The sequence below is a fragment of the Vanellus vanellus genome (assembly GCF_965231255.1).
Source record: "Vanellus vanellus genome assembly, chromosome: 20".
Lineage (NCBI taxonomy): Eukaryota > Metazoa > Chordata > Aves > Charadriiformes > Charadriidae > Vanellus > Vanellus vanellus.
In genome coordinates this window covers 4,297,612-4,311,010 of record NC_138925.1, presented here as the reverse complement: position 1 = coordinate 4,311,010, position 13,399 = coordinate 4,297,612, and the positions used below count along the sequence as shown (strand labels likewise).

General features: G+C 47.2%; 2 protein-coding genes across 2 annotated transcripts; both read right to left on the bottom strand.

Annotated features, from left to right (window-relative positions):
- Positions 1 to 5,731: 5,731 nt before the first annotated feature.
- LOC309680017 (natriuretic peptides A) lies at positions 5,732 to 7,824 on the bottom strand (the record flags this gene model as incomplete). Its single annotated transcript, XM_082493502.1, has 2 exons — positions 5,732 to 6,100; positions 7,705 to 7,824. 2 exons carry the CDS (start codon positions 7,822 to 7,824, stop codon positions 5,732 to 5,734), a joined length of 489 nt encoding a protein of 162 aa, XP_082349628.1.
- Positions 7,825 to 12,401: 4,577 nt separating this feature from the next.
- Positions 12,402 to 13,081, bottom strand: LOC309680078 (natriuretic peptides A-like; the record flags this gene model as incomplete). Its single annotated transcript, XM_082493577.1, has 3 exons — positions 12,402 to 12,427; positions 12,580 to 12,874; positions 12,971 to 13,081. The coding sequence occupies 3 exons, from the start codon at positions 13,079 to 13,081 to the stop codon at positions 12,402 to 12,404; spliced, it is 432 nt and encodes a 143-aa protein (XP_082349703.1).
- Between the last annotated feature and the right edge of the window lie 318 nt (positions 13,082 to 13,399).

The window sequence follows — 13,399 nt, the reverse complement described above, 5'->3', positions numbered from 1 at the left end:
TGACAACTTTCCCTCCTCCCAAATCAGCTTATTTTTTTATACAGGATTCTGCTGGTTTTACAAGAGAGCATTTGGGAGATGGGAAGGTAGAGGGAAGGTCTTACAAATCCTCCTTCATTCCTTCCCACATAAAAGGCCCCAGTCTGTGATTACAATTGTAAGACTTTTGGGGTTTTTTTTGTCTCTTTTTTTTTTTTTGTTTTTGTGGCAGCATATACCTCAGCAATAGAATCGCTGCTAGGAAAACAAAATATAGGCATGGTAAAACCTTCTGTTTACAAAGGGCAAATTGTACTGTTGAGAGGGGAATTGATGTTCTTGGGATTCTTCGAATTAGGAACCCCAATTGTACTCATTTGCTTTGTGCAGATAGGATGTTGGGAGGCTGGCCTCAGACTATTACAAGCAATCAATGAAAAGGACCAAAGGCAGCAGCTGTTTCTGGTTGCCAGCAGTGAGGTACAAGAGCCCATCCTGTGGTCTTAAGGTTTCTTCCTGCCTTTTTGTTTCACTCTGGTGTTTTCCTTCTCCTCACTGTAAGACTGATCTTGAGACTACTCTTTATACTTGCAATGATGGCAGGAATAAGACTCAAAGAACAAAGCCCTCTGCATTCTATCACTTGTTCTGGTGAAGGATTTTGGGGATTGGAGCCAGCAGAAGATTCCCTTTAAAGTTATTCATCCATAGCAGCTGTCACTGAGTGGCAATGGTTCAGCTCCAGCAGGGTATGACAGCACAGGGATATCTGGCTGCAAGGAATGTTCTTGATTCATTTCAAGATGTTTCACACTTCAAAGGTGTGAGAAAAGCACCAGAAAAGATTCCTCTTCCTTTATCTCTCAGCAATGCCTCTGGACTCTTCCTTCTTTGGTGTGAAAATTGAGACAAGTGTTGGACTACTGGGTGTCAGCCATCTAATGGTAGCTGTGCCTCCAGGTATGCATGCGGGAGACTCAGGGGGAGGCTGTTCTCAACACAGCAGAGTTGTCAACAAGCTTTCTGCTAAGTTCTGAACTGTATGACCATGCTGCTGGTAGCTTCTGTCTTTGGGCATGGTGCCGCTGTCCTAGCGTCTGTAAAGAGTTGCTCCTTGGGATGACTGGGGCACACTCATCAAGCAGGTTTCAATCAGTAAAGGCCTTTGAGGGCCAAGCTTCAGTGAAAGTAAATCAAGCAAGCTGGATATGGCCAGATTGTTATGTAAACTGGCACAGCTCTACTCTTCCCAGCAGCAGCTGACGATGTGTGCCCTATACTTCACATATGATTTCTTAGGGAAACAAAGCAGCGGTGACAGCTCCTCCTGGCATTCTTGCTTGCAGACTGGGATTTCAGTGAAACATTTCATCTAGTGGGAAGGTGGAAAGGGATAGTGCAAGTGTCTGAGGGGGAAAGAAACCCTCAAATCTAATATGAAAAAAAAAAAAAACCCCACGCCAACCAAACCACTTTTCCAAATGAGGCTCATGCCTTACAGTGTGCATGAAGCATGCTAGTGTAATTACTGTATTCCAAAGTTCAAAGGAAAGAAAGCTGCTGAATTATGCACTGTCAGTCAGGGTTACTGCCAGAAGCTATTAGGAAGTGAGTATGAAGTCTTGCATTGCAGGAGGTGGCAAATGGCATTAGAGCTGGGTGGAGGGTGTTAGCCTGGTCCTTCTCTGATCTCACTGGGATATTTCTTCCTTCACACAATAAGCATAATAGCACTTGGATACATCCTAGGTGCTATGTTGTGGGGGGTTGATTGAGGTTTATAATGCACTCTGATGCCTAACAGGGTAGAGGAGGGCAGGATTTCAGCATCCTGCCCCGTGCTCAGTGCTGAATTGTTGCTTGGAACCTAATCTGCATTAGCTGTTTTTGATGTCAGCTCTTGCTTTCCAGGGATAGCTTTGTCTCAAAGGCATCCTGTGTTTAGAATGTTTCTGAATTATTTACAATTACAAGCTACACTGATTCCCTGTCTTCGGGCTGACTCACAGCACAGTTCCTAAAGCAAAACTCTGCACTATTATTGACACATGTCACCAACTTTACCTTCCCCTAGAGTAAGTTACTCTAGAAGGTTTGAGATGTATCAGATAGGTGTGAAGACTTAGTAGGAAGATGTTAATCTTCAGTTCGTGCCCTCACAAATGCCTGGTACTGCTTGTTTCTCCTCTAGTCCGGTCCCATATTTTCCCCCAAAAATTTCTACCAGGATTAGTTTCCAAAATTTACCGGTGCCAAAGGCAGATCCAGTACAAACCTGAAGCAATCTACCTCATGTTTTGCTGTGGGCCTGTGCAGAGCTGGCTACTGCTGGAAGAGAGCAGGGCCTAATTAAAAGGAATACCTGCAACCTTTCATGGATAACGTGCAGGTGTGCCAATCCACTGCAGTGACCGCAGCGGCAGACGAAATAAAAGGCTGTCAATTTAGCACCTGAAGTGTATATGGGATTATAGGAATGTCATTTTAATCTTTGAGCCATGAACACAAGTCCAAGTTCCTGCAAAGTAAGGTAGAGCATGAATGTGTAATGCTGTGGTAACTGCTTGTGCCTCTCTCCTTCCCCTGCTGTAAAGGTCAGCCTGCTGACCTTCAGTGAAGGACAGCGCAGTGGCACTTGCCATTAATACTGCTGGGTCACAGTGTATGTGGCTGCTCTATGAAACAGATAATAAATTAATTCACTTGCTAGCTCGCTCCAGGATCCTTCATTTCTGCATCCACAGGTTGAAATTCCTGGCCTTGCTGAAAGCAAGTTCATAGTGGAGCCTTTTATGTTTTCTGAATACACCATCTTGGCCACAGTCTTTCCGTACCCTCTTTAGAAAGCAAGCAATACACCTCTAGAGAAACATTTAGCTTTCAGATTTCCTTGCTCTCCCCATAAGCAGTGGGCTGCTTTTTTTGGCGTGTTTGGGACTGACTGTTCCCTGCTCTCTGTGATCCAGCTCTCACAGCAACAGTGGTAGCTTTGCTTGTCCTTGGGGGTGATGCTCTTTATCTGGAGAGTTGATCAGTGCTAAGTTCTCTCATTCAGCTTTTCCAAGTGCTTGTTTCTGTGTGCAGTCCTATTCTGACCTGACTGTGAGATTTCCCTGGGGGAGCTTTACAGCTCAGTGTGTTTATGGGAGTAGCAGTAAAAATCCAGCCATGGAGATGCTTTTTTTCCTAGATTGCCTACTCTCAATTAGGTTCTTCCAGACCACAGGGTCTATTAACATACTGTCTGCAAGCCAATACAGACTTGTTCCACCGGGAACTGGCTTGCTGTTAATACTGGACCCACCTGGCTTTAGGTCAGGCAGCGCCAACTCTTCTTGCCATTTTTAGCACATTCCACTGAACTCATTAGTGTTTTGTGCCTTGCGGGGCTGACAGGGAGGGACAATTTACAGAGTCTTGATGTGTCTATGCAGGTTTTGCTTGACTGGGTAAAATTCAGCTCCAGCAAGGGATATTATTGTTAGAGTAGGAGGATTGTTTTTACTTTCCTTGCGAAGTCAGGCTGTTGCCTGTTGCTAGTGCGCAGGGATCCACCTGCATGTTGCTGTCATGCTGCAGCGGGAAACAGGTGGCTGCAGGGGTGTTTGGAAAGCCTGTTTGAGAAGACAAAGCCCTATTGACCCCACAAAAGTTTCCCAAGGGGTGAATTCACACCACCTTGATTTGTGAAACCGCCTGAATAAATGCAAAGTCACTGTAGCTTTTCACTGCAGAGATGTCTCGTGGCTGCTGGGAGTCTTGACCTGGGAATCAGTTCTCCTGCCAGGGAAGCCTACTTGGGCACTATTGCACGGAGTATTTTATCTTTGGCTGGTGCTGCTTGAAGGAGAGGCTCTGACGTGATTGTATTGCACTAGGTGTTTTCCCATCAGACTGGAGCAAAATTATTCCCTCAAGGTAAGCTTCTGCTCTTCTTCCCTAGGGAAGAATCACAAGGCCCAGCATGGCAGGGAGCATGCAGGTACCTCTCAGAGGTCGTGTCGGCAGTACAGGCAGTGACTGGGAGAGCAGCTTGTCAGAAATGTGATGTGTGACATAAGCCCTATTAAAGTGGTATAGCAGCCCTCGCTGTAAACAGGCATGTGCAGGAGTGCTGTGCCATTCAGCACTCAAACTTACAGTTTCACTGTAGCTATGGTTTCTGACAGCTGTTGTCAGCAACTGTCACAGCTCTGGCACATCTTGCCTCCAGGTACCTGATCTTCACCAAGTATCGTTCCTTTCCCAATGTGCATGTGCATAAGCAAAGTCAGAATTAGATTTCTGCAGCTGAGCCCATCCCGGTGCTGCTGTGTTCTTAGGCCCTGAATGAGCTTTCCGGGGTGCTCAAGTACTGGATGCTGGGAACAAGACCCAGAATTAGATGATCAAAATAACGCAGTTTCCAGCGGTATGTGCAATCACAGGACAGTTGCGTTGAGCCTGGGCTCAATGCTATTGCTGTGGGTGACTTGGCAGTCCAAACTATTTGGTCCTTGAGGTGCTATCTGAATGTGGTCCTGGCAATATAACCCTATTGGGGGGGGGGGGGGGGGGGAATGTTCTTTGGGCTAAATTCCAATCATCGGTGTGAAAACTAGCTACAAAGGCTTAAATGAAACTTTTACCAGACTTGCAGTGGTCCCATTAGCCATGTTTAGAACAACTTTATGAGGGACCATTCCCAGAAAGTGATAAATGTTATATACAAGCTGCTTTGTAATTGGAGTGATCCCACCTGCCCTCACACGAGAAATACTGTGATAGGATTCAAGCCCATTGAGGATCCATCACAAAACACTGGGGATCAGCACCTTGGCCACATGCAGAGTGAGACAAGACACAGTTAATCATGTATCTTTCTGTTGATGCTCGTAACCTTTATTTGGTGGGTGCTAGAAAGCATATACAATTAATTCCCTTTCCTCCCTCTGGTTATCTTGTGACTTGTGGAGTGTTATGATTTTTCTTATTTCTTTTCATGTAAATTTTGCTTACATGAGGGATTTGTGGCAGTGGAGTGCCAGTTCCCTTGACTCAATAATCTATACCAGCAAAAGGACTCTCTTGTTACTGAAACCCTGTCTATAGAAGGACTTGTGTTGGTCTTTTAATGTTGAGCATGCTTTTTTTCCCTGCTAATCTGTTATAATTTCTTGGTGCAGAGGGAAAAACTCTAGTGGAAAAACTCATTTTCGTTTTTACCAAGTTCGTACTTTCATGGTCTTGTGTAAGATCGATCCAGCCTTGTGGGTACCAGAGTACCAATAAAACATAGGCTTTTGACTTTAGGAAAATACAAGAAATTTTAATGCAACAGACAGGAGAGAGGTCCAGCATAGATGTCTAATGTGTTAGTTTTATTTAAAGATGGTCTCTTGGTGCTAGAGTAAGAAATATTCTTTAAAAAACATCGAATAAATAAATAAATAAATAAATAAAAATAGGAATAGGAATAACTTTCTGTTGAAGAGTTTAGAAAGCATCCGGCTTTCATCTTGGGAGGAACTGGTACTGTAAAGCATTCTTCAGAGTAGAGTATGGGAAGTTGTCCTAATTCTTCCTGGAGCCTGCAAGCCAAACATGAAATAAATGTTACTAGAATGTGTTTCTCTCTCACTATATGCCACCATTATCAGCAGTGCTTTTACCTACCTCATCAATAGACATGGGATTTCTTTTGAAAAACCAATACTAGCTTAAATATTAGACTAAAACGAATTCCTTTCTCAAACTGTGTCTTATTAAAGACTTAAATGAGAACCTGCTCCTCCTTTGCCGCATGCCACAGCTGCAGGCTGTTCTGTTCAGCAAAATGGCGTAGGTGGGACTCACCATTGCAACCCATTCCACTCAGGGAGCCGATTCTATCAATTCTCCTCCCAAAGCAGCCAGAATCTCTCATCATCCTGGGCATCTGCAGCCCCCTCAGTCTCTTGAGGAAGGGGTCCCTGTAGGACAGTGGGGTGCTGGGTCCTAGCCTGGGTTCAGCCTTCTGGTCATCGCTGTCATCTATGAGTTCTTGTGGAATCTCCTCTTGGGTTTTGGGCTCTTGCAGGTCAGGATTGGACTCCAGGGCTTCAATCATTGCAAACTTATCCTCCAGTCTCTCCAGCAGAGCCTACAAGAGAAGGATTAATTTAATGAAACTCATAGTTCTGTGGTCATTTGCTGGCTCTTCAGTCATCCAATTCTGCATTCATTAATGGTCCCATAGGCACCCTTAGGGAGACTGTCAGGTTGGATCCTGGGGTGCTGGTGGTACTTGAGCTCTGCCCTCTGCAGTAAATCCCTGTTCACATTAATTCCATCTATGGATAGCTCTAGCTGAGAGCTGATTGAAGCTGCTTGCCACAGAAGTATATCTTACTGGCAAGGTTAAAAGAGCTCTCGGCAGAGGAAAGAAGCAAGGTCTGAGTTACATGGGGAGATACTACTGAACCCACCAATGGTACACTGTCTCAAAGTACCTCTGAATCCATAGTCACTCCCATGTTCTCCGAAGTTGCCTGCAATGCTGCTTGCCAGCAGTTGGCTTTCTTTTCTTTTTTTTTTTTTTTTTGGCTAAGATAATCTGCTGGCTTGTTACCCTTGGTTATTTCACTGGATGTCACTTGGAGAAGCCCTTTGTGTTTTCACTAACCTGTGCCCGAGGAGTTACAGGATTGCTGCTCTTTAAGATAACATGCATCTCCCTGAAAATACCTGTATGCTAAATTTATGTCTGCTACGTGACTTCTTCCGGGGTACCATTCTGTATAATTTTTAAAGCTTTGTGCAGCAGGAATCAGATAACCTCCTCAAGTACCGCTCAACCAAGTAGAGGAATCTAATTGTCCATCTCTAGAAGCAGAGTGAAGAGGAGCAAGCCTTACAGCTTGCTTGACAGTGAGTGTGTTTGGAAGCCACACTTCTCAGCTAGCTGCTGGAATGCTAGAAAAAGCCTAGAGACATGGGGCAGTTTTAGATTTGGCTGATGCTGTTCTAATCGTCTTAGGGAGTTTGTTCTCAGGGTCAGATGCCGCAAGAAGCTGATCACTGGTACCAGTCCAAGGAAAAGTTTGAGCTTTCAGATTTCATCTTGCAAGACTTAGTCTTAAGCTTGTATTGTGCTGCAACAATGGATGTTGTCTATCATTCATTAAAATACACATGTGGTAATTTCATAGCTCTAGAAGCTTTTCTGGGTGAGTCACTCTATATGGTCATACTATTCCTCTAGCAACTTTTCTAAAAGTTTGACTTTAGGTGCTCCGCTTTACCTCCTCATCTCCCATCCACATGCAGTTAGTTCTCTTAAATCCACAAAGCTAGAGCCGTATGGCTGTCCCGCTTCGCCGTTCCTGCCGTTTAGTGGGATAAACAGTAGCCCACCTGAAAGTTTTCTATTTGTTCTTATAGAGCTACTGTGATGATTTGTTCCCTCTCTGGGACTTTGCTCCCAGAAAGGTGGATGTTTAAAAGAAAAAGAACCAAAAACCCAAAGTTGACATCCCACAACATCAGAATTTTGTTTCCCGCTGCTACCCAGGAGCTCAGGTGAACCCAGCACTGGAGGATATCACTCTATAGAGCTTCTTTGAACCCTGTGAAGATCTGAGACTTTGTCCCCCAGCATGCGATCGCTGATGTGGCTATCCGATTGCACAAAAGAAAGGCAGAAACACCACCTCACACTCCGCTAAGCACCCCAAAAGTTTAACCTTGCAAAAGAAGAGTCCTCACCTCCATGCTGGCCAGTTCTTTGGCAGGGCTGAAGCTGTAGATAGGGTTGGCTCTGCTGGACTGGAGCTGGATGAGCAGCAGCAAGAGGAAGCCACAGGAAAATGAGCCTTTAGTGTCCATGGCACTGGGTTCGTTGGGAATAGAGAAGTTCAAGCTGTTTCTTCTGAGATGTCTCTTCAGGTCTCTCTCTTCCTTGTCCTATCCTCTCTCTTCCAAAGCTTGTCTTTTATACTCTTTGGGTGTAATCTCTGCTTCCTAGGTTATCAGTGGATTTATCTGGGGCACATTCCAGTCCCACTGCAGGCATGCAGCTCTGTCAAGGGAAGATTCCCTTTATTAGCTGTCATTAGGCAGCAGCTGCTGTTGCTGAGGAATGTATGTCACAAGTCAGTGGTTTCATGTCACTCCCCCTCCTCTTGATACCAGGCGCTGTGATTACATAGTCCAGTTGGAAATTCTTAGCAATTTTCTTTCAAGAGACCCCTATGGTCAGATTTACGGCGATGGGAAACAACCCTGAAACTGCTCTAAACTCCGCTCAGTTAGAAGTTTTCCATAGGGAAATTACCTTTTACAGGGAAAACAATAGGCTTTTCAGATGCGTATTTGGTGGAGAGTAAAGGCTGAAGATAAATCTACTTTTAGGACACCTAAAGTATCAAGTATCGTGCGCACTTTCCTTCTATATATGGAATATGCACAGCCACCGCATATGATGGAGTGTGCAGAAAATCTCAGGTTTGGGCCACTTCTCTTTTCCCATTGCTGTTGAGGTGATATCACCATTGAGACTTTGTATTTGTACGTTGCCAACAACAGAGGCGCCCCGAACTGCACCTCAATACAGACGATAACGTCTAGACTGACTGCGGGGGCACCGAGTACCTCCAGCCCCCCACGACAACTGACTTCGGCACTGTTGAAAAACACTAGACTTTATTACCAGCTAAACATTTAAATTAACGGGATTTCTTTAAACATCGATGGTAAGGCTTGATCCTACATTAATAAAATTTGAAGAAGAGATGGTCGGATTCAGGAATAATCTTCTTGTACCATCATATAAGAAAGCAGCTTGCTCGGTGAGAACTTTAGATGGATAGATGGCTTTCGGTGTTATTCAGCAAAAGTATCAGAATGTGGCCCCAAGGAAGAATGAATTTGTGTATGTGTGTGTTTTGGGAGGGGTTAAAATGAAACATTTAGTTTAATATATTAAAATTAAAAAGTATGTATTTGTTTCTTTGAAAGCTGAAGTTTTCAAGACTAGCTAAAAACTGCCTATGCTTAAATGAGAAATTACGAAAATGCAGATTTGCAGCAAATTCCTCTTCCAGCTTTGTCTTTGTGTGTATAGTGCAATTAAAACTTAATCTTTTTTACAGAACTGCGGGAGAGTTCTAAATCATGAAGTGTATTGCTTATCATGCATTTTCCTAATGTTTCTTGTTACTCTAAATTGAAACAAGCTTGAGTATATAAGCAAGTTGAATATGTCAGTCTAGTAATAATTTGTTGACTTTTAATACAAATATAGATCTTGAGTCTCCTGAGTACAGTTTCTAAGTAATAATAGAGCGATAAAATATTTCTCATGTCTTAAATGTCTTAACATGGTGTTTGTGTACAAACATGTGAACACACTGTTCACATGATCCGCTACCAAAATTATACTAGAAAGGACATTCTCAAGGTTGTGAAGTCAAGCTCAAATGCTACTTTTTCCTAATATAGCCTGAAGTCAGCCCAACTCTGCGTGTGTTCTGATGAAGTCCTTTATTATAAGAGCACTCTCTATTTTTCCCCAATGCTTTCTTTTTTCAGTACATGGAGGCAGTATTCATTTTTTGTATTACTGTGTGCCCTAATACATTCTTATTTTGTGCTGTTCAAATTGTGCTTAAGAAAGAACTAAGATCCTGATACCTTTTTTTTTTTTTTAAGTTAACACTCCATACTGCAGTGTCTGCATAATTAGTTACAAATATTCTCTCGCTGCTGCTCTTGGGTGTGTTTGTGTGTGTTTGCAGCAGGGTGTAACTTCATTTTGTAAACTGAGAAACTGTGAGAAGATAAACCAGAATTATTCATTAATACTGACTGTGCAACTTAAGATAACTAGGATCTGTTATTGTTTTATTTTTTGTTTCTTTCCTTTCGCCCTCCCCACCTGCTAAGTGTTCTCTAGTGCTGTCTCTGTGCAAAAACACTCTTGTCGCTTGATCTGCATTTTGTCTGAGAGCTCAGCACATCTGTAAAGCAACCCCTGAGGCACAAACCCAGCAGCAAGAAACCAAGAAACACAAAATCAGTCAGAGGTGTGAAATATTTAGCTTTGAGTGACCCGTCCCTGTGAAACAATCTAATATTCCGGGATTGTATTCAACCTGGACCCAGAGATACTCCTTTCTTTTACTGGTTCCTCATTTTCCATCTTCTGTATTCCACAGCAGATAAATGAGATGTAGGGGTCTGACTTCAGCCTTGACAGCACTTTTCTAAGAGAGGGAGATTTCTGTGCACTATTTCATGTAGTATGTATGGAATTATGTAGATAGGATAAAATGACTGACCATCACAGTAGCTATTGTATTTTCAAAGCCAAATTCTGCCCTCTGTTATGCATCTCACAGTCCTACCAAAGCAAATGGACCATAAAATGTCAGAACTCAGCTCATAGTTGCTGAAAATTAAAGCTCAGTTGTTTGTTTGCTTGTGGTATCTAAGTATCATCACCCTGGCATGATTAATATGAACTTTAGGCTTTACAGCCCAGCAATACATAGTCAAGACCCAGACATTGCCCATGCTCAGTTGGCCATTTGCCTGGTAAAAACCCTGTTGGGACTCTTTTAACAGGGCAGCAGATTCTTATAAAAAGCATATGATGACTGGTTTTAGGGTTGGGAAATTGGCACATTTCCCCAGCATCCCAGGGTACGGGATGGGAGGGGTGGGGACATGAGGCTCTGTTAGAAAGCAGCTCAGAGCAGAGAGGGAGAGCACCAAGGGTGCTGCTGGCACCCCCCTAGTGTGGATCCCTGCAAGGAGGAGGGTGGTACCCAGATGGAGCTCCCCTCCCCAGCAGGATGGTGAAGTGTCCTTGGTTTTCAGCCCTGTAAGGCTGAGGACTGTAAGCCAAAGGGATGGTGTCATGGGGATTCTTTCTGCTCATAGATCTGTCCTAACTCATGTGCCTACCTGCTGCACATCCTTCCAGTGCTGTCTGTTCTTCTATTGCCATAGAGCACCTGGAGAGTGCCAGAGTGTGAGCTGATTGTAAAGAGCCTTTGTAGTCCTGTTCTGAGGAAGAGGCTGGATTTGGATGTCTTTCATCTCCCAGTGACTAAACCCTTTAACAAGACTATGCCGTACCCCTCCAAAGCTTTCTTTTCCTGCCTCGCAATTTGGTTAGATTAAGAAGAAAATGAAGAGACGAGGCCACCAGTGCAGGAAACAAAAGGGAAATGTAATAACGTCGGGTGCAGGGCATGCGGCAGCACCAAGATCATAGGACAGGCCATACTGCAATTAAGATAGTTGAGTGGTGCCTCACTTTTTCCATGGGGGAGGAAACGTATTTTTATCCCAAACATGGATATTTCTCTTGCTGATCGGGATGCATTATGTGTGTGATGTGGCTGCCCCTTCCTCTGCAGGACTCTGCAGGCTCAGTGCAGGCAGCATGGCCCCTGCCTCTCTCAGTTCCTTTAGAACAGCGTTTTTGGCAATGCTTGGAGCCTTTCTGCCTGTTCAGGGCTCCCTGTGCTCCACAGCCTTGTCTTGAGGTGGCTTCGCTGAAGCCCAGTGTTGTGAGCTTGGGGAAAAGCTGCCCGTCCGAGCTGCCCCGGGCCGGGGGCGCTGGGCTGGGCTGCGTCCGGGCCCGGGCAGGGGGCAGGCCGAGCCCCAGGCCGAGGGGGGGGCAGCCCCGGGCAGGCGGGAGCAGCCCCGGGCAGGCGGGGGCAGCGGCGGGGGCCCAGCGGGGCCGACGCTCGCGCTGCGGGACGAGTGGCGACTGTCCCGGGTGCTGAAGGGCTCCCGGCCCCGCCCGCAGCGGCAGCCGCCGAGCAGCCGCCGCCAAATGTATTTTTAAAGCGATGAAGCCCTTCTGTCCTTAGCGGCACCCCGTGCCGGTCCGCCGTGCCAGCCTTGGCACTCATACCCGCGGCGTAGCCCATGGGACCGGGGCGCGTGTAGGACACTACCTGGAACTGACCCCAAGCCCAGTGACCACCTCCTGGGAGGATTCACAGCTAGCGGCAGCGAAGGCGCTGGGAAAGGCATCCCAGCTCACTGCCACGGTCCCAGAGCTGGCATCGGTGCCTGGCAGTGCCTCTCCAGTGCAACGTGGAGGGTCACTGGACTGGTCATTGTCCTGGAAAGGTGCAACCGCCATCCTTCCTGCTGCTGCAGCCCTCCCGGAAAGGCTTGTCCGGATCTGGTGGGATGCTCTGGCCAGGGTGGGGACCGAGGCCTTAGGGCAGAGGGAGAGGAGCACTCTGGAGGAGATTTCTGTATCCTCTGACCGTGTGCTACGCCGTGACCGAAAAAGCACTCACAAAAGGCAATGCAGGCTTTGTACAAAAGTTTTATTGCCGCATACCGCACTGCCGCGGGGGCTCCGGGGCGAGCCTGGCTGTCTGGCTGCTGGACACCGGCCTGGAGGCTCAGGGAGCGCTTGAGAGCCGGTCCCGGCTTCAGCTTCTCCCTCTCCTCCAGAAACCTGGGAGAGAAGGGCAGAGAGCTGCTGGGGGACCCGCTCCGGTGCTTTCAGCCGGGGACAGCGGCCACTCTCAGCGGCTGCCCCGGCCACCTCTCCGGCCTCCCCCGCCTCCCTGCGCCGCGGGGAGCCGCGGGCTCTAACCCGGCACCTACGGGCTTTGTACTGGTTGCATCCCAGCCCCGTCTGCGCGCCGATCCTCTCCATCCTCGTCCCAAAGCAGCCAGAGAAGTGCCTCCTTCTGTAGGAGGAGAGAAGGGTCCTCCACTGGCTCTGCCCCTCCGCCGGCTGGGGAGTGCTGGGCGCCGGGAGCGGGGCCGCCGCCGGGCCGCTCTCCGCTACCGGCAGGTCCCACTCGAAGCCGCCGTCCTCAGCCCCAGCCATCGGCTCCTCTTCCATGCCCGGTTCCCCTTCCTCCTCCCGGAGCTGCCCCAGCGCCTTCATCAGGTCCTGGAGAGGGAAGGAGAGGGGAGGAGCGGCGGGGGGACAGGGGGAACGGGTGCGGGTGGGCGCCCCGGGAGACTCGGCCTGCCCCGGCCCCGGTACCTGCAGGGACCGCAGCTCCGCACCATGCTCGCCATCGACCGGCTGTGCTCCTGCCCATGGCAGGAGGAGCAGCAGCAGCGAGGCCCCGCAGCACAGAGCCGGGAGCTGCATCCTATCCTATCCTATCCTATCCTATCCTATCCTATCCTATCCTATCCTATCCTATCCTATCCTATCCTATCCTATCCTATCCTATCCTGATCCTAATCCTATCCTATCCCAGCTCAGCACCGTGTAGCTGCTTTGCCCATGGATGCCTCTCTTTATATCCTCACTCTCTGCCCGGAGGGAGCTCAGCTGCCTCCTTCCAGATCCCCGCAGGAGCCAGAGTGCCACACTCTGCCCCGCAGCTTCGATAAGGGAACTGGTTACAACTGGCCCCACAGGTGACCCTCCAGGAGAGGGGGGGTCCCCTGAGTGCAGCAAATC